This window comes from Neoarius graeffei, chromosome 28 (genome assembly GCF_027579695.1).
Source record: "Neoarius graeffei isolate fNeoGra1 chromosome 28, fNeoGra1.pri, whole genome shotgun sequence".
Classification (NCBI taxonomy): Eukaryota; Metazoa; Chordata; class Actinopteri; order Siluriformes; family Ariidae; genus Neoarius; species Neoarius graeffei.
Genome location: NC_083596.1, coordinates 11,081,407 through 11,106,819, shown reverse-complemented (window position 1 = coordinate 11,106,819; position 25,413 = coordinate 11,081,407). Strand labels below are relative to the sequence as shown.

At 41.9% G+C, this 25,413-nt stretch overlaps 2 protein-coding genes across 2 annotated transcripts in view; one reads left to right on the top strand and one right to left on the bottom strand.

The window, feature by feature from the left end:
* The window catches only part of ssna1 (Sjogren syndrome nuclear autoantigen 1), an 84,346-nt gene that overhangs the window by 37,241 nt on the left and 21,692 nt on the right, over nt 1-25,413 (bottom strand). The gene's annotated exons all lie outside the window — the stretch shown is intronic.
* Nucleotides 6,773-25,413, top strand: part of npr2 (natriuretic peptide receptor 2) — a 105,763-nt gene continuing 87,122 nt past the window's right edge. Inside the window, exon 1 of the mRNA XM_060912789.1 lies at nt 6,773-7,697. Coding sequence (XP_060768772.1) covers nt 7,001-7,697 — 697 coding nt within the window. The 5' untranslated portion in view covers nt 6,773-7,000. The remainder of the gene's footprint in view (nt 7,698-25,413) is intronic.

The window sequence follows — 25,413 nt, the reverse complement described above, 5'->3', positions numbered from 1 at the left end:
CTTGCTACACCATCGTGCCACCCACTAGAAATAAATAAATAAATAATTCCACAAAATTGAGTTGTACATGAGCTGATAGCTGATGAGGCATGTAGCACCGAGTCAGCTCTAAGCCATGTATGATGAAATTGAGTGGAATAATTTTTATTCTATCCGCATTCACTGGATTTTGAGAAACGGAGCATTTTTATTTTTTGCAAATTTGATAAATAAAAACTTTATCCAAAACGTCCGACACAGTTTCCGCTTAGGTGGATTTCTTATTAAAAAAACCTATTGGCTGCATTAGTGGTTTTTTGTTTTGTTTTTTTTGTAGAAAGTGCCGCTTTGCTGTCGTGCTGAGGTATAGAATAGCTTTAGACATTTATTTAATTCTTCCTTGGACATTTCAGTTCTGTAATTTTCAAACAACTTTGAACTTTTGAACCAGTCTAAAAAAATTCAACAAATTTTAATGCTTAAAGATGAAGAATGTAAACAAACCGGCGAAATGACAGGAGCAATTTGTGAAAATGCTATAACACTAATAATTCTTGAAAAATAAGTTTAAAAAGATACATTCTTACCATGAAATTATTTTATTCCATTTTTTTTTGTACTTTTTTGGTTTTTATTTTCGAGTAGTTTTTATTTTATTTTAGGTTGGTTCAGCAACACGCTCCGCCATTTTGTTTTTCTCTCCTCATGGTATATGAGCTGATAGCCTAGTAGTAGAGTAGCCAATCAGAGTGTGCGATTGCTCATATCCAGTGAATGTGGATATAATAATGTCAGTTATCTGTCATTTTAAACTCCAGCAGGTAAAGAGCTGAACTGAAAACAATTCATCCAGTAATTTCTGAACGTACACGTCAGTTCATATACAGGAAGCTGCTGGTTTCTAGTAATACAGTTTGTGTAGTCAGAATTATTCTGACGATATATACAACCCCGATTCCAAAAAAGTTGGGACAAAGTACAAATTGTAAATAAAAACGGAATGCAATGATGTGGAAGTTTCAAAATTCCATATTTTATTCAGAATAGAACATAAATGACATATCAAATGTTTAAACTGAGAAAATGTATCATTTAAAGAGAAAAATTAGGTGATTTTAAATTTCATAACACATCTCAAAAAAGTTGGGACAAGGCCATGTTTCCCACTGTGAGACATCCCCTTTTCTCTTTACAGCAGTCTGTAAACGTCTGGGGACTGAGGAGACAAGTTGCTCAAGTTTAGGGATAGGAATGTTAACCCATTCTTGTCTAATGTAGGATTCTAGTTGCTCAACTGTCTTAGCTCTTTTTTGTCGTATCTTCCGTTTTATGATGTGCCAAATGTTTTCTATGGGTGAAAGATCTGGACTGCAGACTGGCCAGTTCAGTACCCGGACCCTTCTTCTACGCAGCCATGATGCTGTAATTGATGCAGTATGTGGTTTGGCATTGTCATGTTGGAAAACGCAAGGTCTTCCCTGAAAGAGACGTCGTCTGGATGGGAGCATATGTTGCTCTAGAACCTGGATATACCTTTCAGCATTGATGGTGTCTTTCCAGATGTGTAAGCTGCCCATGCCACACGCACTAATGCAACCCCAAACCATCAGAGATGCAGGCTTCTGAACTGAGCGCTGATAACAACTTGGGTCGTCCTTCTCCTCTTTAGTCCGAATGACACGGCGTCCCTGATTTCCATAAAGAACTTCACATTTTGATTCGTCTGACCACAGAACAGTTTTCCACTTTGCCATAGTCCATTTTAAATGAGCCTTGGCTCAGAGAAGACGTCTGCGCTTCTGGATCATGTTTAGATACGGCTTCTTCTTTGAACTATAGAGTTTTAGCTGGCAACGGCGGATGGCACGGTGAATTGTGTTCACAGATAATGTTCTCTGGAAATATTCCTGAGCCCATTTTGTGATTTCCAATACAGAAGCATGCCTGTATATGATGCAGTGCCGTCTAAGGGCCCAAAGATCACGGGCACCCAGTATGGTTTTCCGGCCTTGACCCTTACGCACAGATTCCAGATTCTCTGAATCTTTTGATGATATTATGCACTGTAGATGATGATATGTTTAAACTCTGCAATTTTACACTGTCGAACTCCTTTCTGATATTGCTCCACTATTTGTTGGTGCAGAATTAGGGGGATTGGTGATCCTCTTCCCATCTTTACTTCTGAGAGCCGCTGCCACTCCAAGATGCTCTTTTTATACCCAGTCATGTTAATGACCTATTGCCAATTGACCTAATGAGTTGCAATTTGGTCCTCCAGCTGTTCCTTTTTTGTACCTTTAACTTTTCCAGCCTCTTATTGCCCCTGTCCCAACTTTTTTGAGATGTGTTGCTGTCATGAAATTTCAAATGAGTCAATATTTGGCATGAAATTTCAAAATGTCTCACTTTCGACATTTGATATGTTGTCTATGTTCTATTGTGAATACAATATCAGTTTTTGAGATTTGTAAATTATTGCATTCCGTTTTTATTTACAATTTGTACTTTGTCCCAACTTTTTTGGAATTGGGGTTGTATTCAAGATGTTTTGACACAAAAATTGTGCAAACATTTCACTGAAAGAAATTACATCATAGCAAGTGACGGTGTCTTAAAGAAGGGGAAAAATGATCTAATAAGTAATTCTCATCATAAGATTATTATATCACAAACATAAGACAAAAATTAAGCCTAATTGTAGACATATTTACTAATTCAAATACTCAGAGTAAGTAAAACCTGCCAATTAAAATTTCTAGATTGAAATGAGTTAAAAAAAAAAAAAGTTAAGTAATCTTATTTTTGTTTAAAAATAGAGGAAAAAGATGTTTTATATTACAGATATTTTTACTTGCTGTCGTTTTGGCAGTGTTCTGACTGATGCCGCTTTTTTACTGATGAGTTCTCCTTTTGTTTTTCTTCTGTTCCTGTTCTATGAGCTTCGAAATGACAGTGTAATATCAGTTTAACATTAAAATGTGTGTGTGATGCTGCCATGTGTTTCCCTCAAAGTATAAACTGTTACACGTGAGACAGTTAAAATATATGCACAGAAAGCACACTGGTCACATGATCCCATTCTTTCCTCTGCGCTGTTCCCAAGAATCATCTGCGCTTGTGAAGTGACTGACATGCATTATAGGTTATAATGTTACATAACCATGTTATAAACCTTAAAATGGTCTAGCCAGTAGCTTTCAAATGGCACCAGCTCAGTGTCGTTGTGATCTACAGAGCCTGTAAAAAAACTGCAGAAGACGGGCAGTTTAGCCAACTTTGGAGCTCTATTTCCAGGTTAAAATGACGACATGACGCCTCAGGGTCTGTTATGGAGCTCTTTGTTTTAGTCAATCATTTTTTCCCCCGGCGGCACGGTGGTGTAGTGGTTAGCGCTGTCGCCTCACAGCAAGAGGGTCCGGGTTCGAGCTCCATGGCCGGCGAGGGCCTTTCTGTGCGGAGTTTGCATGTTCTCCCCGTGTCCGCGTGGGTTTCCTCCGGGTGCTCCGGTTTCCCCCACAGTCCAAAGACATGCAGGTTAGGTTAACTGGTGACTCTAAATTGACCGTAGGTGTGAATGAGAGTGTGAATGGTTGTCTGTGTCTATGTGTCAGCCCTGTGATGACCTGGCAACTTGTCCAGGGTGTACCCCGCCTTTCGCCCGTAGTCAGCTGGGATAGGCTCCAGCTTGCCTGCGACCCTGTAGAACAGGATAAAGCGGCTAGAGATAATGAGATGAGATTTTTTCCCCCCACAACCCTGTTTTTAAATCAAATTTTCAGGTAATCAATCAATCAATTAATTACGGTGAACCTGTAGTGCATTTTGTTTGCTATTCTAAACCTCTGTTTATGGCAATTTTTGATTTATTTGTGCTGGGATAAGACTACATGAAATCAGCAAATAATTTTGTTGTGGCTGATAAATTTCCAACATCAGGCCTGTATATGAACGTCAGGAACAACAAACGAGCCTTGTAATGTGATGTAATCAAAGAACAGCGAATTGGAAGAAGAAGAAGAAGAAGAAGCCTTTATTTATCACACATACCCTCAAGCACAGACTTAAGTACAGTGAAATTCCTCCTCTGCATTTAACCCATCTGAAGCAGTGAACACGCACATGCACACACAAGTGAGCAATGAGCGCGCACACACATACCCAGAGCAGTGGGCAGCTATGCTACAGCACCCAGGGAGCAGCTGGGGGTTAGGTGCCTTGCTCAAGGGCACTTCAGCCCAACCTTCTGCCCCATGTTAACCTAACCACGTGTCTTTGGAAACCCTCACAGACACAGGGAGAACGTGCAAACTCCACACAGAAAGGCTCCTGTCAGCCACTGGGCTCAAACCCAGAACTTTCTTGGCTTGATGCAACAGTTCTAATCACTACACCACTGTTCCGCCCTAATTGGCATCTGGGATGTCCCATGACGCCCTGCAATAACCTGGCGACTTGTCCAGGGTGTACCCCGCCTCTCACCCATAGTCAGCTGGGATAGGCTCCAGCTTGCCTGCCACCCTGTAGAACAGGATAAGCGGCTACAGATAATGGATGGATGTCCCATGACACCCCAACGAAAAGTCTCACATATCAGAATTTTTTTCTAATTTGATGACTCCTACGACATCTTCCTTGATAAGCTGTGATTGGCAATTTCTTGACTGTCTTCAACGATGACATGCAAGAATGTAAACGATGATTGTTCAGGGTCAAACTTGTAGTGTTGTCAGTCTCCTCACCAAGACACAGTAAGAATTTATGGCACTGTAATTGCACTATGATTGGCATGACATGGTGTCCATCGTGTCCATCCATCCATTATCTGTAGGCGCTTATCCTGTCCTACAGGGTTGCAGCTGACTATGGGTGAGAGGCGGGGTGCACCCTGGACAAGGCTCCAGATCATCGCAGGGCTGACACATAGAGACAAACAACCATTCACACCTACGGTCAATTTAGAGCCACCAATTAACCTAACCTGCATGTCTTTGGACTGTGGGGGAAACTGGAGGAAACCCAGACAGACACTGGGAGAACATGCAAACTCCACACAGAAAGGCCCCCCGTCAGCCACTGGGCTTGAACCCAGGACCTTCTTGCTGTGAGGCGACAGTGCTAACCACTACACCACTGTGCCACCTTATCGTGTCCATCATCCATCCATTATCTGTAGCCGCTTATTCTGTGCTGGGTTGCAGGCAAGCTGGAGCCTATCCCAGCTGACTATGAGTGAGAGGTGGGGTACACCCTGGACAAGTCTCCAGATCATCGCAGGGCTGACACATAGAGACAAACAACCATTCACACCTACGGTCAATTTAGAGCCACCAATTAGCCTAACCTGCATGTCTCTGGAGCACCCAAAGGAAACCCACGCAGACACAGGGAGAACATGCAAACTCCACACAGAAAGGCCCTCGTTGGCCACTAGGCTCGAACCCAGAACCTTCTTGCTGTGAGGTGACAGTGCTAACTGCTACACCATCGTGCCGCCCTATCGTGTCCATCATCCATCCATTATCTGTAGCCGCTTTATCCTGTTCAGGGTCACAGGCAAGCTGGAGCCTATCCCAGCTGACTATGAGTGAGAGGCGGGGTACACTCTGGACAAGTCGCCAGATCATCGCAAGGCTGACACATAGAGACAAACAACCATTCACACTCACATTCACACCTACAGTCAATTTAGAGCCACCAATTAGCCTAACCTGCATGTCTCTGGAGCACCCAAAGGAAACCCACGCAGACACGGGGAGAACATGCAAACTCCACACAGAAAGGCCCTCACTGGCCACGTGGCTCGAACCCGGACCTTCTTGCTGTGAGGCGACAGTGCTAACCACTACACCACTGTGCCACCCTATCGTGTCCATCATCTCATCTCATCTCATCATCTCTAGCCGCTTTATCCTGTTCTACAGGGTTGCAGGCAAGCTGGAGCCTATCCCAGCTGACTACGGGTGAAGGGCGGGGTACACCCTGGACAAGTCGCCAGGTCATCACAGGGCTGACACAGAGACAAACAACCATTTACACTCACATTCACGGTCAATTACCAGTTAACCTAACCTGCATGTCTTTGGACTGTAGGGGAAACCAAAGCACCCGGAGGAAACCCACGCGGACACGGGGAGAACATGCAAACTCCGCACAGAAAGGCCCTCGCCAGCCACGGGGCTCGAACCCGGACCTTCTTGCTGTGAGGCGACAGTGCTAACTAGCTACACCACCGTGCCACCCTATCGTGTCCATCATCTCATTTCATCTCATTCTCTCTAGCCGCTTTATCCTGTTCTACAGGGTCGCAGGCAAGCTGGAGCCTATCCCAGCTGACTACGGGTGAAGGGCGGGGTACACCCTGGACAAGTCGCCAGGTCATCACAGGGCTGACACAGAGACAAACAACCACTCACACTCACATTCACACCTACGGTCAATTTAGAGTCACCAGTTAACCTAACCTGCATGTCTTTGGACTGTGGGGGAAACCGGAGCACCCGGAGGAAACCCACGCGGACACGGGGAGAACATGCAAACTCCGCACAGAAAGGCCCTCGCCGGCTACGGGGCTCGAACCAGGACCTTCTTGCTGTGAGGTGACAGCGCTAACCACTACACCACCGTGCCACCCTATCGTGTCCATCATGAAGGGCAAAAATATTGTGCAGCCTGATCGTAGGATTAGTTAAGGCCTTAAAGTTGACCTGCCGCCTGGGGGCGCTGTTGTAGTGGCTAAAACAGGTTATTAACATGACGTGTAGGGGCTGTGCTGAGTGAAAGGAGAACTGCACTCATTTCAACTTGAGGACAGTCAGAGGAAGCAGCAAGCGTGAAACGCACGAGCAACTTCACAAAGCAACTTTCTGAAGGACCATCAGCATCTCCTCTGTGCACATTTTGATTGCATGCGGTTTTGTAAAGAAATCTTTCACTTTGGATTCTTTTCCCTTTAAACTTCTGGTTGGATTTGTGTGCGTGTGTGTGTGTGTGTGTGTGTGTGTGTGGTTCCAGAGCCCGAATGGGACATAAAACGCATCTCGTGCATTGTTTGCTTGTCATATGTGTTTGCTGCGTCCTGAGTGGGTGCGGAACGGATGCGGGGAAGAACATCACGGTGGCCGTGCTGCTCCCGGACAACGTTAAATACCCGTGGGCATCTGCGCGCGTGCTGCCAGCCATACGCATGGCACGGGAGCGCATCCTGAGCAGCGGACTCCTCGGCGCGCGCGGGATCAACCTGCTGAACTTCAGCGTGGAGGACTCCACGGGCTCGTGCTCCGAAAACAAAGCGCAGATCATCGCCGTGGACACGAAGCTCTACCACAAACCGGACGCGTTCATCGGACCGGGCTGCGTTTACTCCGTGGCCTCGGTGGGGAGGTTCGCGTCCCACTGGAAGCTGCCGCTCATCACCGCCGGGGGTCTCGCCTACGGATTCGACAACACCGACGAGTTCAGGACGATCTTCCGCACCGGACCCACCACCACCAAGCTCGGCGACTTCGTGAACGCGCTGCACGCGCAGTTTAACTGGACGCGGCGCGCGGTGATGATCTTCCACGACTTAAAGCAGGACGACCGGCCGCACTTCTTCCTCTCCGAGGGCATCTTCCTGAACCTGCGCGCGGAGAACATCACCGTGGAAGCGTTTCCCTACGAGGAGGAACACTCCAACTACAGAGACATCGTCACTTCGGTCAAGGAGAACGGGAGAAGTAAGTTTCAGCCCTGGTCGATCTAACACACCTCTATCCCTCTCATCAAAAAGGTACTAACCTGAACTGAGGTCCACTCTCACGAGAAAGGGTACTAAACTGAGGTCCACTGTCAGGAGAAAGGGTACTGAACTGAGGTCCACTCTCAGGAGAAAGGGTACTGAACTTAGGTCCACCTTCAGAAGAAAGGGTACTAAACTGAAGTGCATTCTCAGAAGGAAAGGTACTAAACTGTACTAATTCTTGTCACTGAGGTGCATTCTCAGAAGAAAGGGTACTAAACTGAGGTCCACTCTCAGGAGAAAGGGTACTGAACTTAGGTCCACTCTCAGGAGAAAGGGTACTAAACTGAAGTCCACTCTCAGGGGAAAGGGTACTGAACTTAGGTCCACCTTCAGAAGAAAGGGTACTAAACTGAAGTGCATTCTCAGAAGGAAAGGTACTAAACTGTACTAATGCTTGTCACTGAGGTGCATTCTCAGAAGAAAGGGTACTAAACTTAGGTCCACCTTCAGAAGAAAGGGTACTGAGCTGAAGTGCATTCTCAGAAGAAAGGGTACTAAACTGAGTCCACCTTCAGAATAAAGGGTACTGAACTGAAGCGCATTCTCAGAAGAAAGGGTACTAAACTTAGGTCCACCTTCAGAAGAAAGGGTACTGAACTGAAGCGCATTCTCAGAAGAAAGGGTACTAAACTGAGGTCCACTCTCAGGAGAAAGGGTACTGAACTGAGGTCCACTCTCAGGAGAAAGGGTACTGAACTGAGGTCCACTCTCAGGAGAAAGGGTACTAAACTGAGGTCCACTCTCAGGGGAAAGGGTACTGAACTTAGGTCCACCTTCAGAAGAAAAGATACTAAACTGAAGTGCATTCTCAGAAGGAAAGGTACTAAACTGTACTAATGCTTGTCACTGAGGTGCATTCTCAGAAGAAAGGGTACTAAACTGAGTCCACCTTCAGAATAAAGGGTACTGAACTGAAGCGCATTCTCAGAAGAAAGGGTACTAAACTGAGGTCCACTCTCAGGAGAAAGGGTACTAAACTGAAGTCCACTCTCAGGAGAAAGGGTACTAAACTGAGGTCCACTCTCAGGAGAAAGGGTACTGAACTTAGGTCCACTCTCAGGAGAAAGGGTACTAAACTGAAGTCCACTCTCAGGGGAAAGGGTACTGAACTTAGGTCCACCTTCAGAAGAAAGGGTACTAAACTGAAGTGCATTCTCAGAAGGAAAGGTACTAAACTGTACTAATGCTTGTCACTGAGGTGCATTCTCAGAAGAAAGGGTACTAAACTTAGGTCCACCTTCAAAAGAAAGGGTACTGAGCTGAAGTGCATTCTCAGAAGAAAGGGTACTAAACTGAGTCCACCTTCAGAAGAAAGGGTACTGAACTGAAGCGCATTCTCAGAAGAAAGGGTACTAAACTGAGGTCCACTCTCAGGAGAAAGGGTACTAAACTGAAGTCCACTCTCAGGAGAAAGGGTACTAAACTGAGGTCCACTCTCAGGAGAAAGGGTACTAAACTGAGGTCCACTCTCAGGAGAAAGGGTACTAAACTGAAGTCCACTCTCAGGGGAAAGGGTACTGAACTTAGGTCCACCTTCAGAAGAAAGGGTACTAAACTGAAGTGCATTCTCAGAAGGAAAGGTACTAAACTGTACTAATGCTTGTCACTGAGGTGCATTCTCAGAAGAAAGGGTACTAAACTTAGGTCCACCTTCAGAAGAAAGGGTACTGAGCTGAAGTGCATTCTCAGAAGAAAGGGTACTAAACTGAGTCCACCTTCAGAATAAAGGGTACTGAACTGAAGCGCATTCTCAGAAGAAAGGGTACTAAACTGAGGTCCACTCTCAGGAGAAAGGGTACTGAACTTAGGTCCACTCTCAGGAGAAAGGGTACTAAACTGAAGTCCACTCTCAGGGGAAAGGGTACTGAACTTAGGTCCACCTTCAGAAGAAAGGGTACTGAGCTGAAGTGTATTCTCAGAAGAAAGGGTACTAAACTGAGTCCACCTTCAGAATAAAGGGTACTGAACTGAAGCGCATTCTCAGAAGAAAGGGTACTAAACTGAGGTCCACTCTCAGGAGAAAGGGTACTAAACTGAAGTCCACTCTCAGGAGAAAGGGTACTAAACTGAGGTCCACTCTCAGGAGAAAGGGTACTGAACTGAGGTCCACTCTCAGGAGAAAGGGTACTGAACTGAGGTCCACTCTCAGGAGAAAGGGTACTAAACTGAGGTCCACTCTCAGGGGAAAGGGTACTGAACTTAGGTCCACCTTCAGAAGAAAGGGTACTAAACTGAAGTGCATTCTCAGAAGGAAAGGTACTAAACTGTACTAATGCTTGTCACTGAGGTGCATTCTCAGAAGAAAGGGTACTAAATTAGGTCCACCTTCAGAAGAAAGGGTACTGAGCTGAAGTGCATTCTCAGAAGAAAGGGTACTAAACTGAGTCCACCTTCAGAAGAAAGGGTACTGAACTGAAGCGCATTCTCAGAAGAAAGGGTACTAAACTGAGGTGCACTCTCAGGAGAAAGGGTACTGAACTGAGGTCCACTCTCAGGAGAAAGGGTACTAAACTGAGGTCCACTCTCAGGAGAAATGGTACTGAACTTAGGTCCACCTTCAGAAGAAAGGGAACTAAACTGAAGTGCATTCTCAGAAGGAAAGGTACTAAACTGTACTAATGCTTGTCACTGAGGTGCATTCTCAGAAGAAAGGATACTAAACTTAGGTCCACCTTCAGAAGAAAGGGTACTGAGCTGAAGTGCATTCTCAGAAGAAAGGGTACTAAACTGAGGTCCACCTTCAGAATAAAGGGTACTGAACTGAAGCACATTCTCAGAAGAAAGGGTACTAAACTGAGGTGCACTCTCAGGAGAAAGGGTACTGAACTTAGGTCCACCTTCAGAAGAAAGGGTCCTGAACTGAGGTCCACTCTCACAAGAAAGGGTGCTAAACTGAGGTCCACTCTCAGGAGAAAGGGTGCTGAACTGAAGTGCATTCTCAGAAGAAAGGGTACTGAACTGAGGTCCACCTTCAGAAGAAAGGGTACTAAACTGAAGTGCATTCTCAAAAGGAAAGGTACTAAACTGTACTAATGCTTGTCACTGAGGTGCATTCTCAGAAGAAAGGGTACTAAACTTAGGTCCACCCTCAGAAGAAAGGGTACTGAGCTGAAGTGCATTCTCAGAAGAAAGGGTACTGAACTGAGGTCCACCTTCAGAAGAAAGGGTACTGAACTGAGGTCCGCTCTCAGGAGAAAGGGTACTGAACTTAGGTCCACTCTCAGGAGAAAGGGTGCTGAACTGAGGTTCACTCTCACGAGAAAGGGTACTAAACTGAGGTCCGCTCTCAGAAGAAAGGGTACTAAACTTAGGTCCACCTTCAGAATAAAGGGTACCGAACTGAAGTGCATTCTCAGAAGAAAGGGTACTGAACTGAGGTCCACCTTCAGAATAAAGGGTACTGAACTGAGGTCCGCTCTCAGGAGAAAGGGTACTGAACGTCGGTTCACCTTCAGAAGAAAGGGTGCTGAACTGAGGTCCACTCTCACAAGAAAGGGTACTAAACTGAGGTCCACTCTCAGGAGAAAGGGTGCTGAACTGAGGTCCACTCTCATGAGAAAGGGTACTAAATTTAGGTCCACCTTCAGAAGAAAGGGTGCTGAACTGAGGTCCACTCTCACGAGAAAGGGTACTAAACTGAGGTCTACTCTCAGGAAAAAGGGTACTGAACTGAAGTGTATTCTCAGAAGAAAAGGTACTAAACTGTACTAATGCTTGTCACTGAGGTGCATTCTCAGAAGAAAGGGTGCTAAACTTAGGTCCACCTTCAGAAGAAAGGGTACTGAGCTGAAGTGCATTCTCAGAAGAAAGGGTACTGAACTGAGGTCCACCTTCAGAAGAAAGGGTACTAAACTTAGGTCCACTCTCAGAAGAAAGGGTACTAAACTTAGGTCCACCTTCAGAATAAAGGGTACCGGACTGAAGTGCATTCTCAGAAGAAAGGGTACTGAACTGAGGTCCGCTCTCAGGAGAAAGGGTACTAAACTTAGGTCCACCTTCAGAAGAAAGGGTACTGAACTGAAGTGCATTCTCAGAAGAAAAGGTACTAAACTGAGGTCCACTCTCAGGAGAAGGGGTACTAAACTTAGGTCCACCTTCAGAAAAAAGGTACTAAACTTAGGTCCACCCTTAGAATAAAGTGTACTGAACTGAGGTTTACTCTTAGAATAAAGGATACTGAACTGAGGTCCACTCTTAGGAGAAAGGGTACTAAACTTAGGTCCACCTTCAGAAGAAAGTGTACTGAACTGAAGTGCATTCTCAGAAGAAAAGGTACTAAACTTAGGTCCACTCTCAGGAGAAAGGGTACTAAACTTAGGTCCACCTTCAGAAGAAAGGGTACTAAACTTAGGTCCACCCTTAGAATAAAGGGTACTGAACTGAGGTGGGGCGGCACGGTGGTGTAGTGGTTAGCGCTGTCGCCTCACAGCAAGAAGGTCCTGGGTTCGAGCCCCGGGGCCGGCGAGGGCCTTTCTGTGTGGAGTTTGCATGTTCTCCCCGTGTCCGCGTGGGTTTCCTCCGGGTGCTCCGGTTTCCCCCACAGTCCAAAGACATGCAGGTTAGGTTAACTGGTGACTCTAAATTGACCGTAGGTGTGAATGTGAGTGTGAATGGTTGTCTGTGTCTATGTGTCAGCCCTGTGATGACCTGGCGACTTGTCCAGGGTGTACCCCGCCTTTCGCCTGTAGTCAGCTGAGATAGGCTCCAGCTTGCCTGCGATCCTGTAGAAGGATAAAGCGGCTAGAGATAATGAGATGAGATAAGATGAACTGAGGTGCACTCTTAAGGCCAATTTATGCTGACAACGCAGTCCTCGCAGATAGTGTCGCAGATAGCGTCTGCGTAGCCCCCCCACCTTCACAGACGCTCTGCGCGCACCTCCAAAAAATTGTGACCACCGCAGAAGCCTCGCAGACAGCGTCGCAGACAAGAGGGCTCTGATTGGTCCACTCTACATCCGCTGTACACGCACTTCCGCTTCCCTACTTTCCCGGTTTGTTTTGTTTTCACGACCGGCATTTTTAAAAACACAAGCGAAGATGGAGCAGCACGAAGAGCGGTTGATCGAGGAAGTGAGGAAGTACGTACATCTATACGACTCCAGTTCTAGTCATTATAAGTAACCGGAGGATAAACACTCCACTAACCACACCCACCAACTACTCCTAGCGATTTCGCGACTTCGCACCCCCTTGCGTTGTGGCGGTGAATAACATCGCGCACGCCTATTACTCCCCGCTCAACGATAAATTACAACTGTCTGCGAAAAGCTATCTGCGAAAGCCTTGTCGCAAGAGCATGCAGAGGCCCTGAATAAAGGATACTGAACTGAGGTCCACTTTCAGGAGAAAGGGTACTAAACTTAGGTCCACCTTCAGAAGAAAGGGTACTGAACTGAGGTCCACTCTCAGAAGAAAAGGTACTAAACTGAGGTGCACTCTCAGAAGAAAGGGTACTGAACTGATGTGCACTCTCAGAAGAAAGGGTACTGAACTGATGTGCACTCTCAGAAGAAAGGTGACTAAACTAAGGTGCACTCTCAGAAGACAGGGTACTAAACTGAGGTGCACTCTCAGAAGAAAGGGTACTGAACTGATGTGCACTCTCAGAAGAAAGGTGACTAAACTAAGGTGCACTCTCAGAAGACAGGGTACTGAACTGAAGTGCTTTCCCAGGAAAAGTGTACTAAATTGTACTAAGCTTGTCACTGGTTTGCACTCTCAGAATAAAGGGTACTGAACTGAGGTGCACTCTCAGAAAAAAAGGGTACTAACCTGAGGTCCACCCTCAGAAGAAAGAGTACTATCACGAGGTGCTCTCTCAGAATAACGAGTACTAACCTATGCTAATGTTTGCCACTGGTGTGGAAACATCAAGGTTATATCTGTTATACCTTTCGTAGGCAGTTTGTCTTTAAGCAGGAAAGATTTGTGCAGTGTGTCTTTAATATTTATAGTTTTATATTGTTAAAGGTACACTAGTTCCACATTTCCAGGTTGACGATAAACCTTAAAGGTATAAAATATGTCCACTTGTGGGTCCTACCCCAGTGTCTGTATATATCTCCATGTTAATGATCAGATCTCATTTTATAATAACTAACATATGCAGTGCTAAATCCAAAACTGACCCCTGACCTTGAAGATCTCACACACTCGGAAAAAAGGGACTAAACTACACCTTTCCTTGTCACTGAGCTGGTACCATTAAAGCGTACACCTTTTGTAATTTTTACCTGATAAAATGAATCTTTTAAAACGGTCGAAGCTGCGTAATTACAGCTTAAGGACTCCTCTTGTACCTTTAGCTTTCAGAGTGCTACTTTAAAGCTACACCGTTGACCTTTCCAGGTAACAGATACACACTGAAGGTACAGAACTTGTCCCCTTGATTGTACCACTTCATTGCCAAGGAAAGGTACTGTTTAGTCTCCCTTGTCTGAGAGCACTGGAGCTTACAGTTTAACAGGTGGGAACATTCATCCCATCCATTATCTGGACCGCTTCTCCGTCAGGGTCCAGTAGGAAGCTGGAGCCAATCCCAGCTGACTTCAGGTGAGAGGCGGGGTTTATCCTGGACAGCTCGCCAGTCTATCGCAGGGCTTCATTTAGGAACGATGCTATTTAATTATTTTTTTATTAATAAAAAATTGTGATCGATGGCAACATGGAAGTCATTTAAAGGGGAAATGAAGGCAAATTTTTTTTATTATCAAAATTCTATTTATCTCATTTTATAAAATATAGGAATGCATTTTTGATCGCTATTTTGTCGCTGCTATAGCAATTTATGAGTGTTTGAAATATGCTCTGTAATATATCAGTCCATATGTCAAAGCAATGGCCGTAAACAAGATTCGCTGAGACCTGTGCGAGACATCGTAGGACGGAAGTAAAACGTACAGCGGAAATCAAAGTGACCGACATCTGCCAACGTTGTCAAAAGACGCGCGCGCCCTCCTTTGAATGCTGACGTAATCAAGCCGGAAGTTTTCCGTGTCCGAAATCGCTCCGTACTGACTATATAGTGTGGACGCCATTTTGTAGTGCTGTCCGAAACCTTAGTGAGGATTACGAAGGAAATGCGCTCAGTATAATATGTATTTATCACAAAAATACATGCATGTATTTATTATTTTCAAAACCTACCAGCTGCCTAATCTGGCACATTTTAATTGTGAGACAGTAATGACGTAAATACCAGTGCGACGGACGAGTCCTTATCCTGTCGTCTTTCCAACTCTTCTCTACTCCACGTTGGTTCGAAGTCGTATGGAATAATCTCCATCACTGATGAAGCTGGCAAATCTCGAAATGAATCTAAATTGGAATGATATGGTGGCGATCTGGCCGCTGTGTAAACAGTTTTCAAAATGGCGGCGCTGACACGTCATGTTTGAAGTCTCGCACAAGTCTCGTGAAGATCGCACGGATAAGCGGCGCCTGCCGTGGACCAAACGAACTACGTTCAACATGGATAAAAACCGAAAAGGCCGATAAGTGTAATATAATATGCCAATACGGGTCACGATATAAGGTTAATAAAACCGAAAACGTAATCGAATAACATGTTAATTAAGAAATAAAGCAAGTTTAAAAATGACTTCAGTTCCCCTTTAATAACGTCTTTAATCACGTTTTTGTAGAGACTCTGAGGGGAAAAAAGGTCCTAAACTCCACCTTGCCTTGTTCTCAGGGTAGTATTCTTATCTTTAATGTCTGGAAATTTGCATATAATGTAGCTTTAGGAAACAGAAACAGATTTAAAGGAGAATAAAGCTTTAAAGGTACAAAACATGCACTTTCCTAAAGGTACTAAAGGTACCACCTTGCTTGAAGGTATGCTTGAACAGTATCACCCCAGTCCCAAGGAATGCTACAGTTTTGTTGTTGTTGTTGTTGTTGTTGTTGTTGTTGTTTTTCCTTTTACAGTAGCCTTTTTTTTTTTCTAAGAGTGCACCCGAAGAGCTTATGTTTTCAGTATTTCTTCTTTTTCAGTTTTGGCATTAAAAATCTTCTGCCATGTCGTATTTTCTTCTGGCAAAGACACGCAAACGTATTTTGCTTTAATGATCAAATGTAGCTCGATTGTAGTTAAAAAGGTCACTAGTGAAGGAATGTATTTTACAATAATTTCTATAAAGCAGTAAGTGCATTACATCATCGTAAATACAATCATCATTATGCCATTTGAAGATTTACGCTTCCATCAAATTTTAATACTCGAACGTATCCTCCTGTGCTTAACCTCTGATCAAGTAAGTATTTTTTTATACCTTTATTTCCTGGCAAAGTGAATGTAAAGTACTATTAAAACTCATTTAAAGTTCAACAGTGGTCCTTGACATTGAATTAGTACCTTAAATAAACTTCAGAGATGCTGTGTTCGATTTCCGGTGAAATATACAGTTTTTAAATATATTACTCCACGGGCGATTGCTCTAAGACAACGAGGGAGGCTCAGCCTCCTCTAAAAATTCTGGATCTGAAATAGCAATGTTATAAGTTATAACATTGCTATTTCAGATCCAGAATCATAGAAATATATGTGCTCAACCCAACTACAGTGCGAAATCATTCCGTTATAACTTTCTCCAGTTCGCCTAATGTGTGCGTGAGTTTTTCCCCCTCGTGACAACGCGATGCAGCCCAGCCTCAGTGGACTTCAATGGCATTTGGGAGCTATGCACTTTTCAATATCAAAATGCAAGACGGTTATTGGACAAATACTGCGAAAACGCCCGCCCACGGACTCCGAGCCTCACAGTGGGAGGGACATGGCAAAGCTTTCCGCGAGGAGACTGGTGATTGGTGAAAGCGGACAGATATTTTCTTTGATTGACAGCTCGTTTCAACTATAGACAGGCAGCGGTGAATTTCAGTTCAGTCCCATGCGGATTCGCAAGTGCTGTGGTGTATTGTAAGTAGTGCGGTCAAAAATGTCGCGTTATTAACGCGTTAACTTGACTCAATTTTAACGGCGATAATTTTTTTATCGCGAGATTAACGCTCTGTGGCATGATGTAGGTTTTTCATAAGCTTTTGAAACTGCCAGGAACTTGGAACAGAGACTTTGGTTAGAAAACCGATAGCAGCTCGACTGTAATGCCACACCCCGCACAGCCAGAGTCCTCTGCCCTCCTCCCCCAAAGAACCAGCACGGGCAGGGCGCGCTAGTAGAGATGGGATTTATGGCTCTTTGATGGGATCCGCATCTTTGTGATCCGTTCTTTGAAAAGAGCCGTTCAAAAGACTGGCTAATTTGGCTCTTTTTAAATATTTATTCAGTTTTAAGAAGACAGCGTCTAAAGAAGCCAGATCCCTCTGAACTGTAAACTCAATGCTATCCCAGAAATCCTTCCTGTAATATGCAAATTTGGCCGCCTCTGACTGGACAGCGCGACGCATCAACAGGCAGAAAGTGTAAAAGTACAAAATGTGTTAAGTGAGCTGAAACAGTAAAGATCAGATTCAATGCAATATTTATCAACGAACAACTTAAACTTAATATAATAGTGTACTTTATATTATAATCAAGCATGTCAAGCCTACCGTCACTGTGTAACCTATCTCTCTTTAGTTGTAGACTAACTCAAACAGTAGATCATTTCACTCATGGTTCTCTTGCTAGCCCCGCGCCGGTGCTCTGTTTAGGTTTCACTTTGCAGTGGCTGTGTCAAGACGTGTTATGCTTTGCAATAAAAAAAAAAAAACATTGGTGCAAAGCAAGCCCATTCACTTTTTTATGCTGATAAGAGAATTACAATGGTTTTTTATGTGACAAAAATGTGCGATTAAATTGTGATTAATCGCGAGTTAACTATGACAGTCGCAACATTAATCGCGATTAAATATTTTAATCGCTTGACAGCACTAATTGTAAGAGATCAGCTTACATTTCGATTTCATTCATTACATACGGTTTCTACCAGCTTTTTTAGTTTGTATATATTTTCATTATAAATAAAGTGTAAATATAGTGTTGTCAAGTTTGCTATCTTAGTTCCAGAAATTTCGTTTATTTGAGTGACTGAACTTGAACTTGAGGGGGCTAGTCAGCTAGCAAGAAAGCTGCGCACGGATGCCAAGCATTGCTGATTTAATTTTGGCGAAGCCATTTGCCAGTCTTCCTTTCAAGGAAAAAATTAAAATTAAAGAGCAGGGTAGACCAACGCCTCAGATTGACTTGGTGAAAAAGGTAGGGAATAATACTCGTTCCTTTCAGCTCTCCTGGTACGAGAAAGTGAATTGGCTAACAGCAAGTGACCCACATCAACAACAGTAAATAGGCTACTTTAGTAATATGTCATGGATGGACCAAAAATATAGAATCTATTTAAAATGTTTATGCTGAGTATATTATATTGGAATATATATTTTTCTGGATATGAATTAAACACAGCTACAATTTGGAAAACATTTTTAAACAAAAACACAGCCGAGAACATTTCACACTACAGACCTGGATTAAAAGTGAAGGGTTATCAAACTTGTCAATAAAACATTTCTCAGTCAAAATAAGTAAAATATAGGGAAAGTGTCATTGAATGAAATGTGTGGCACCCAGCTCTATGTTTGGCTCCCCAAGGTCAGTGCTTGTGCCTATTCCAGAACACTCTGCTGTTACTGCTGAGGTTCCTGACAAAGAGCTGCTTTCAATCATGATCAATTTTTAAACAACATGCCACAATTTTAAAATATAAAATGTTAAAATATACCCCCCCAACACCACCATCATGTATATTGGACAGTAGGCTAATGGGCCAAAAGAACCTGTTATTTCACAGTTTGTGACCCTGCCAACAATCAGCCAGATCAGAGGCAAGAGTATGGGCAAAATTGATGTGTTTTTTCTTTTAAAATCTGGAAATATCGTAACCGACCAGCCTCCCCTGTTTGAAAGACTACCAGCCGCCACTGTATTACTCGTACCGCTATATTACTGCTTATGTTCTTCCCACTCGCTGTCCATATCTCACCACTCAATTAAATTAAATTAGACCACAGCGAGGTATTGTTTTGGTAGCCGCCAGAATTTTGGCCACGTTCCACCACCTGCGTCTCTCAGGAGTGTATTTTTGGTAACGTTTACAGATATATATTTCTCAGGAGACAATATATTCAGTGTGGGATACAACTGATTAATTATTTTTAGTGAAATGAAATGTAAATGTAATCTTTATACATATCCATACATGCACAATCCTTCTCGTTATACATAATAACATGTTGCTTCTGATTTGTTTTAATGCGATGTGTTTCACCGACACTGTAAAATAAGATGCATATCAAAACTATAACTGTTTTATCCCAAGGTCGCAATTGGGATGAAAGTTCTGCGGTAGGTTTCCCAAAAGCCTCTTAACACTAAGAGCATCTTAACTAAGAGAAAGAGAGTGCTCATTGTGCTGCTTGCTCTACCATTTAAGGATGATTTTTGTGCTACGATGCTTTTGGGAAACTTGGTTTCTCAGTCTCTTATTGTAAATTTGTGATAAAGCTATTAAACTAAACTAAACTAAATGTTTTTATTCGATCCACATTCACTGGATATGAGCAATCGTGCGCTCTGATTGGCTACTCTACTACTAGGATATCAGCTCATATACCGTGAGTTGAGAAAAACAAAATGGCGGAGTGTGTTGCTGAACCAGCTGAGGACAAAATAAAAACTCTACTCGAAAACAAAACCCCAAAAAATACAAAAATATTTTAAAAAAAACCCAACAACAAAATATGGAATGAAAGTATTTGATGGTAAGAACGTATCTTTTTTATTTTTCAAGAATTATTATTATTATTATTGCATTTTTCACAAATTGCTCCTGTCATTTTGCTGGTTTGTTTACATTCTAAGCGGAAATTATTTTGTCGGGTTGTTTTGTATTGTATAAAGTTTTTATTTATTGAATTTGCAAAAAATAAAAATGCTCCGTTTCTGAAAATCCAGTGAATGTGGATAGAATAAAACAGTTATTCCACTCAATCTTGTCATACATGGCTTATAGCCAACTCGGTGTTACGTGCCTTGTCGTCTACACTGTAAACCCGAATAAGTTGAGTTTACTTAAAAAAATTGAGGAAAGTGGTTGCCTTAAAAAAAATAAGTAATTATTAATGATTGAATTGAGTACCTTAAACTTACAATCTTCTGGTAAGTTTAAGGTACTCAATTCAATCATTAATAATTACTTATTTTTTTTAAGGCAACCACTTTCCTCAATTTTTTTAAGTAAACTCAACTTATTCGGGTTTACAGTGTATCAGCTCATAACTGTTATTTTTATATATATATGAGTGATTCCACGCTTATGGGTACTGAAATGGGGACATGAACTTATTTTTAAAAATTCACCTAAAACCATTTCTTTTTTTACCATCAGGTCACAAAACATGTAATCTTTAATGAATGATATGTTAAAAGATAACTTTAATTTTCTGAGATGTAATAAAAACATATTTATATGCCAAAGTCAGAACGTAACAGAAGTGTTGTGGACATATATATTCTCAATTTTAACAATGTAGAATTACTTTTTGAAACATAGGAAGGTGATGTTTTAGCAAATATAATTAATAAACATGTGTAGTAGAATAAACATACACATTCTTTCAATAAGATTAACATGGTATAGAGCTAGACTGTAATTAATTTGTAACAGACGCGAGATGGACAATCGTAACAGAAGTAATGTAACAGACATCATTTTGGAACTCATAGGCTTGACTTTGGCATATAAATATGTTTTTATTACATCTCAGAAAATTAAAGTTATCTTTTAACATATCATTCATTAAAGATTACATGTTTTGTGACCTGATGGTAAAAAAAGAAATGGTTTTAGGTGAATTTTTAAAAATAAGTTAATGTCCCCAGCGTGGAATCACTCATATATATATATATATATATATATATATATATATATATATATATATATATATATATATATAGTATGGAGGTCACTTCATGTGTTAGAAAAACAGTTCATATCAGGAGATCAGCAGAAAAGAGAAGTTGATCAGAAGATACCGGCTTATAATACGCTGTTTTTGTTCCCAGTTTTGATTGCAGAAGTGTTGTTCATTAATAAAAAACAGGTTTCGTCACCTTTTGAACTTTCTTTTTTTCTTTCCATGGATCTGAAATGCACAGCTCAGTAATAGCACATTTCGAGATGGTTATCTTTTTTTGGGCCAAAGTCAAACTTTAATTACGCAGACATGCAAGAATCAACTTGCTGTTATATACAGTATAAGAATGAACAGGAGATACAAAAACACGCTAAAGCATAATCGCTTATTAAACCAGATTATAAGCATAATTATATTTTAAAGCACAGTTTAAACGTTTAAAGCATCGTTTAAAAGCTTATTATCACTGGATGTCCTAAATAAACCCTTTCTGAGTCCATATTGATCTGTGTTTAGTAATAAGTAGGAGTGTAAAGCAATGCCAGATACTTATCTGTATCCGTTTAGTACCCCAAATGTTCAGATCTCTATCTGTATTTGGGTTTAAACCTGAAGTGGGCGTGGCACTGTCAGTGTGGTGTTCTTATGATGTTCCTCAACATCATCTCCATCTCTAGAGGTGTGTGTGGGACTGTTTTTATATTTCTGTTTGCAGAGTTATTATTTTTTGTTTCTATAACCAAAGTAATAGCCTCATTTAAACCCTGACCAGGCAGTTACTAAGGATCGCGACATGTTCATGGTAATCTTTATTTGAGCTTCGTATCTAATAGGATTTGCTTTTGTTTTCTGGGGATCCCAGTTCCGATGCATACCTCTAGTCTCAACCAGATGATCTGTGAACCTTTCTCAAACAAACAAACAAACAAACAAACAAACAAACAAACAAACAAACAAACAAACAAACAAACAAACAAAAGAACAGCACACCTCCTATTTGTATCTGTCTAGAACATTCTGTTCCTTCTGAATATCATATTCATATATCGTATGTTTACATCCCTAATAATAAGGAGGACTTTTTTTCACCTTTACATTTATTCATTTGGTAGACGTTTTTATCCACAGCAACCTACTGTGACTTAATGATGCAGAAACCAGTCAAAAGTGTCGCATTTTTGATAACACTCTCTGTAAACTAGATCAGGAATATTTTACAATTAAAAAGAGCAAAAGCAAGAACACATCCATAATCACTCGCGTGAAACAAAACGCTACCTTGTAGAGTAGACAGAAACGAGCTAGACGTTTATCTAACAACCTTGATCTCATTCAGAAGTGGTTGCTACTACATTTAGAAACCTTTAGAGATTCTGTGTACAAGCCCGCATCTGTAGAACCTCTTTCGAAAGCTGAGAACATCAGAATCATGTTTCTTGGCCAAATATGTTGACACACACACAGAGAATTTGGCTCTGGCAGTTAGTGTCTCTCTAGCAGTACAGAGAAGGGAAAAAAAAGTGTGAATATATGTATTTATTCTATCCACATTCACTGGATTTGAGCAATTGCGCACTCTGATTGGCTGCTCTACTACGAGGATATCAGCTCATATACCGTGAGGAGAGAAAAACAAAATGGCGGAGCGTGTTACTGAACCAACCGAGGAGGAAATATAAACTTTACTCGGAAACAAACCTTCAAAAAATACAAAAAAAAAGCAAGAAAATATGGAATAAAATGATTTGATGGTAAGAATGTATCATTTTTATTTTTCAAGAATTATTACAATTATAGCATTTTACACAAATTGCTCCTGTCATTTCGCCGGTTTGTTTACATTCTAAGCGGAAATGATTTTATTGGACGTTTTGTATAAAGTTTTTATTTATTAAATTTGCAAAAAATAAAAATGTTCTGTTTCTCAAAATCCAGTGAATGGATATATTAAAACAGTTATTCTACTCAATCCCGTCGTACATGGCTTATAGCCGTTATCCACGCACGTATGACTCAGTTTTGTGGAATAACTGTTAAATGTAAGATATGTATATGTAATATAAGAAAAATGTATATATGTACAGGGGTGCTTGAAAGTTTGTGAACCCTTTAGAATTTTCTATATTTCTGCATAAATATGACCTAAAACATCATCAGATTTTCACACAAGTCCTAAAAGTAGATAAAAAGAACCCAGTTAAACAAATGAGACAAAAATATTATACTTGGTCATTTATTTATTGAGGAAAATGATCCAATATTACATATCTGTGAGTGGCAAAAGTATGTGAACCTTTGCTTTCAGTATCTGGTGTGACCCCCTTGTGCAGCAATAACTGCAACTAAACGTTTGCGGTAACTGTTGATCAGTCCTGCACACCGGCTTGGAGGAATTTTAGCCCGTTCCTCCGTACAGAACAGCTTCAACTCTGGGATACTGGTGGGCTTCCTCACATGAACTGCTCGCTTCAGGTCCTTCTACAACATTTCGATTGGATTAAGGTCAGGACTTTGACTTGGCCATTCCAAAACATTAACTTTATTCTTCTTTAACCATTCTTTGGTAGAGCAATTTGTATGCTTAGGGTCATCGTCTTGCTGCATGACCCACCTTCTCTTGAGATTCAGTTGGAGAGCAGTGGCTTTCTCCTTGCAACCCTGCCATGCACACCATTGTTCTTCAACGTTCTGGTTCACAGTGCTCTATAGCACCTGCAGGAGGGGAGGAGAGGAGAGATAGATAGTATATGGTGTCTGTGTATCTGATGAAATTTTGAAGAACCTGTCTCTGTGACTCAAGTGCTATCAGAAATCTGAAATTTTGTCCAGTTTCATATGAATGAAATGAACAGGGGCGGCATGGTGGTGTAGTGGTTAGTGCTGTTGCCTCACAGCAAGAAGGTCCGGGTTCGAGCCCCATGGCCGGCGAGGGCCTTTCTGTGCGGAGTTTGCATGTTCTCCCCGTGTCCGCGTGGGTTTCCTCCGGGTGCTCCGGTTTCCCCCACAGTCCAAAGACATGCAGGTTAGGTTAACTGGTGACTCTAAATTGAGCGTAGGTGTGAATGTGAGTGTGAATGGTTGTCTGTGTCTATGTGTCAGCCCTGTGATGACCTGGCGACTTGTCCAGGGTGTACCCCGCCTTTCGCCCGTAGTCAGCTGGGATAGGCTCCAGCTTGCCTGCGACCCTGTAGAAGGATAAAGCGGCTAGAGATAATGAGATGAGATGAGATTTTAATGACACACCTCTTACGAGGCATGTTTGGTTTAAATTTTGCTTTGGAATAAAAAAAATCGTTAAAAAAAAAGTGCTACATTTTGCAAAGCAGACGAAGCCTGAAATGCTGCAAACTTTTAAGCATCATGCGTATGACGTCACTTCCTTTGAATTAACAATAACTTACCAGGAACGCATTCGTGTAATGGCGAACTCAAAGAGACAAACTTTACCGGATGTTGCCGGTCTCATATTAAAATACAATTTAGACAGTAAACTAGTTAACCTGTCTAGTTTTATAAGGTGTAATTTCCAGGAGTGATGTCATTTTCATAAGACTAGCACTTTAAACTCTGAGGAAACATCACAGGGTCTTAACTTAGACTTTCATTTATTTTTTTCCTCACTTTTACACACTTTTGCTCATATGTTTACTGTAGTTATAGAGTATAAAAGTAATAAAACACAACAGAGCATGCAGTCGTAATAAAATAAAATAAAATAAAATAAAAAGACATGGAGGTACTGTTACCATCCCAAAGTGTTTTACTCCTCTTATACCACAGCATTTTTTATTTAAAACAAAACAAAACAACCAACACATCATACTTTTTGTCCATTTATAGTTACTTATTATATGGAATGTACATGAAACTAGAGGTGGACAAAGTACCCAACTCCATTATTTAAGTCAAAGTACAGATCCCACTGGTCAAATGTTACTCCGATGCAAGTGGAAGTTGTCCAGTAAAATTTCTACTTAAGTTAAAGTACTGAAGTACTTGCTTTTAAAAATACTTAAGTATTAAAAGTACATTTTCTGTCAACACATCGTTGTATTATTGCCACAACGCTTACAAAACCTAACGCCGTTACCAAAGACAGAAATGTGAATTTACAAAATGAACGCATGCTGTGCCATCATGGTGGTTTACCGTTAAGCTAGCTAGTCAGTGAAGCTCCACCTGACATGCTAGCAAACTCTTTTCAAATTTGAAATCATATTGGGTAGTTAACACTACTAGAAACGAAAGATTTCTACACTGTTTATTTGGCAAGATTATGCTAAAACATATAGTATTAACATAAGTTAGCATTATTCATGTTCGCCTAACTCCATTTTTACATGCTAACTAACAGTGTCCAAGTTAACTCGCTATGTGTAATCGTTAGCCGTGGACAAGGCTACAGCAACTTGGCGGGCAGATCCATAGAAAGTCATTTGACTAACCAGACTATAGCTATTGCAACGTTATCGCTAGCTCTAAAAGCACAGACAACTTCGTTGTAAGCTTTCTCTTGGAATAAAATGTTTACATCCCTCAATATGCTTCCGCAGGTTGGATGCCGAGTTTTTGTAGGCCGTGATGTGGTTCGTTTTCAGCAAACATTTAAAACGAAACGTATCTTTAATCCTTTCAGAAAACTGAAACATGGGCTCTAGGTAAAGCCATGAGTGCGTGCATTCGCCAGAAGAACTGCCTCCTTCCATTCTGCCATCAACTGATCGTGTTCAAATAACGCTG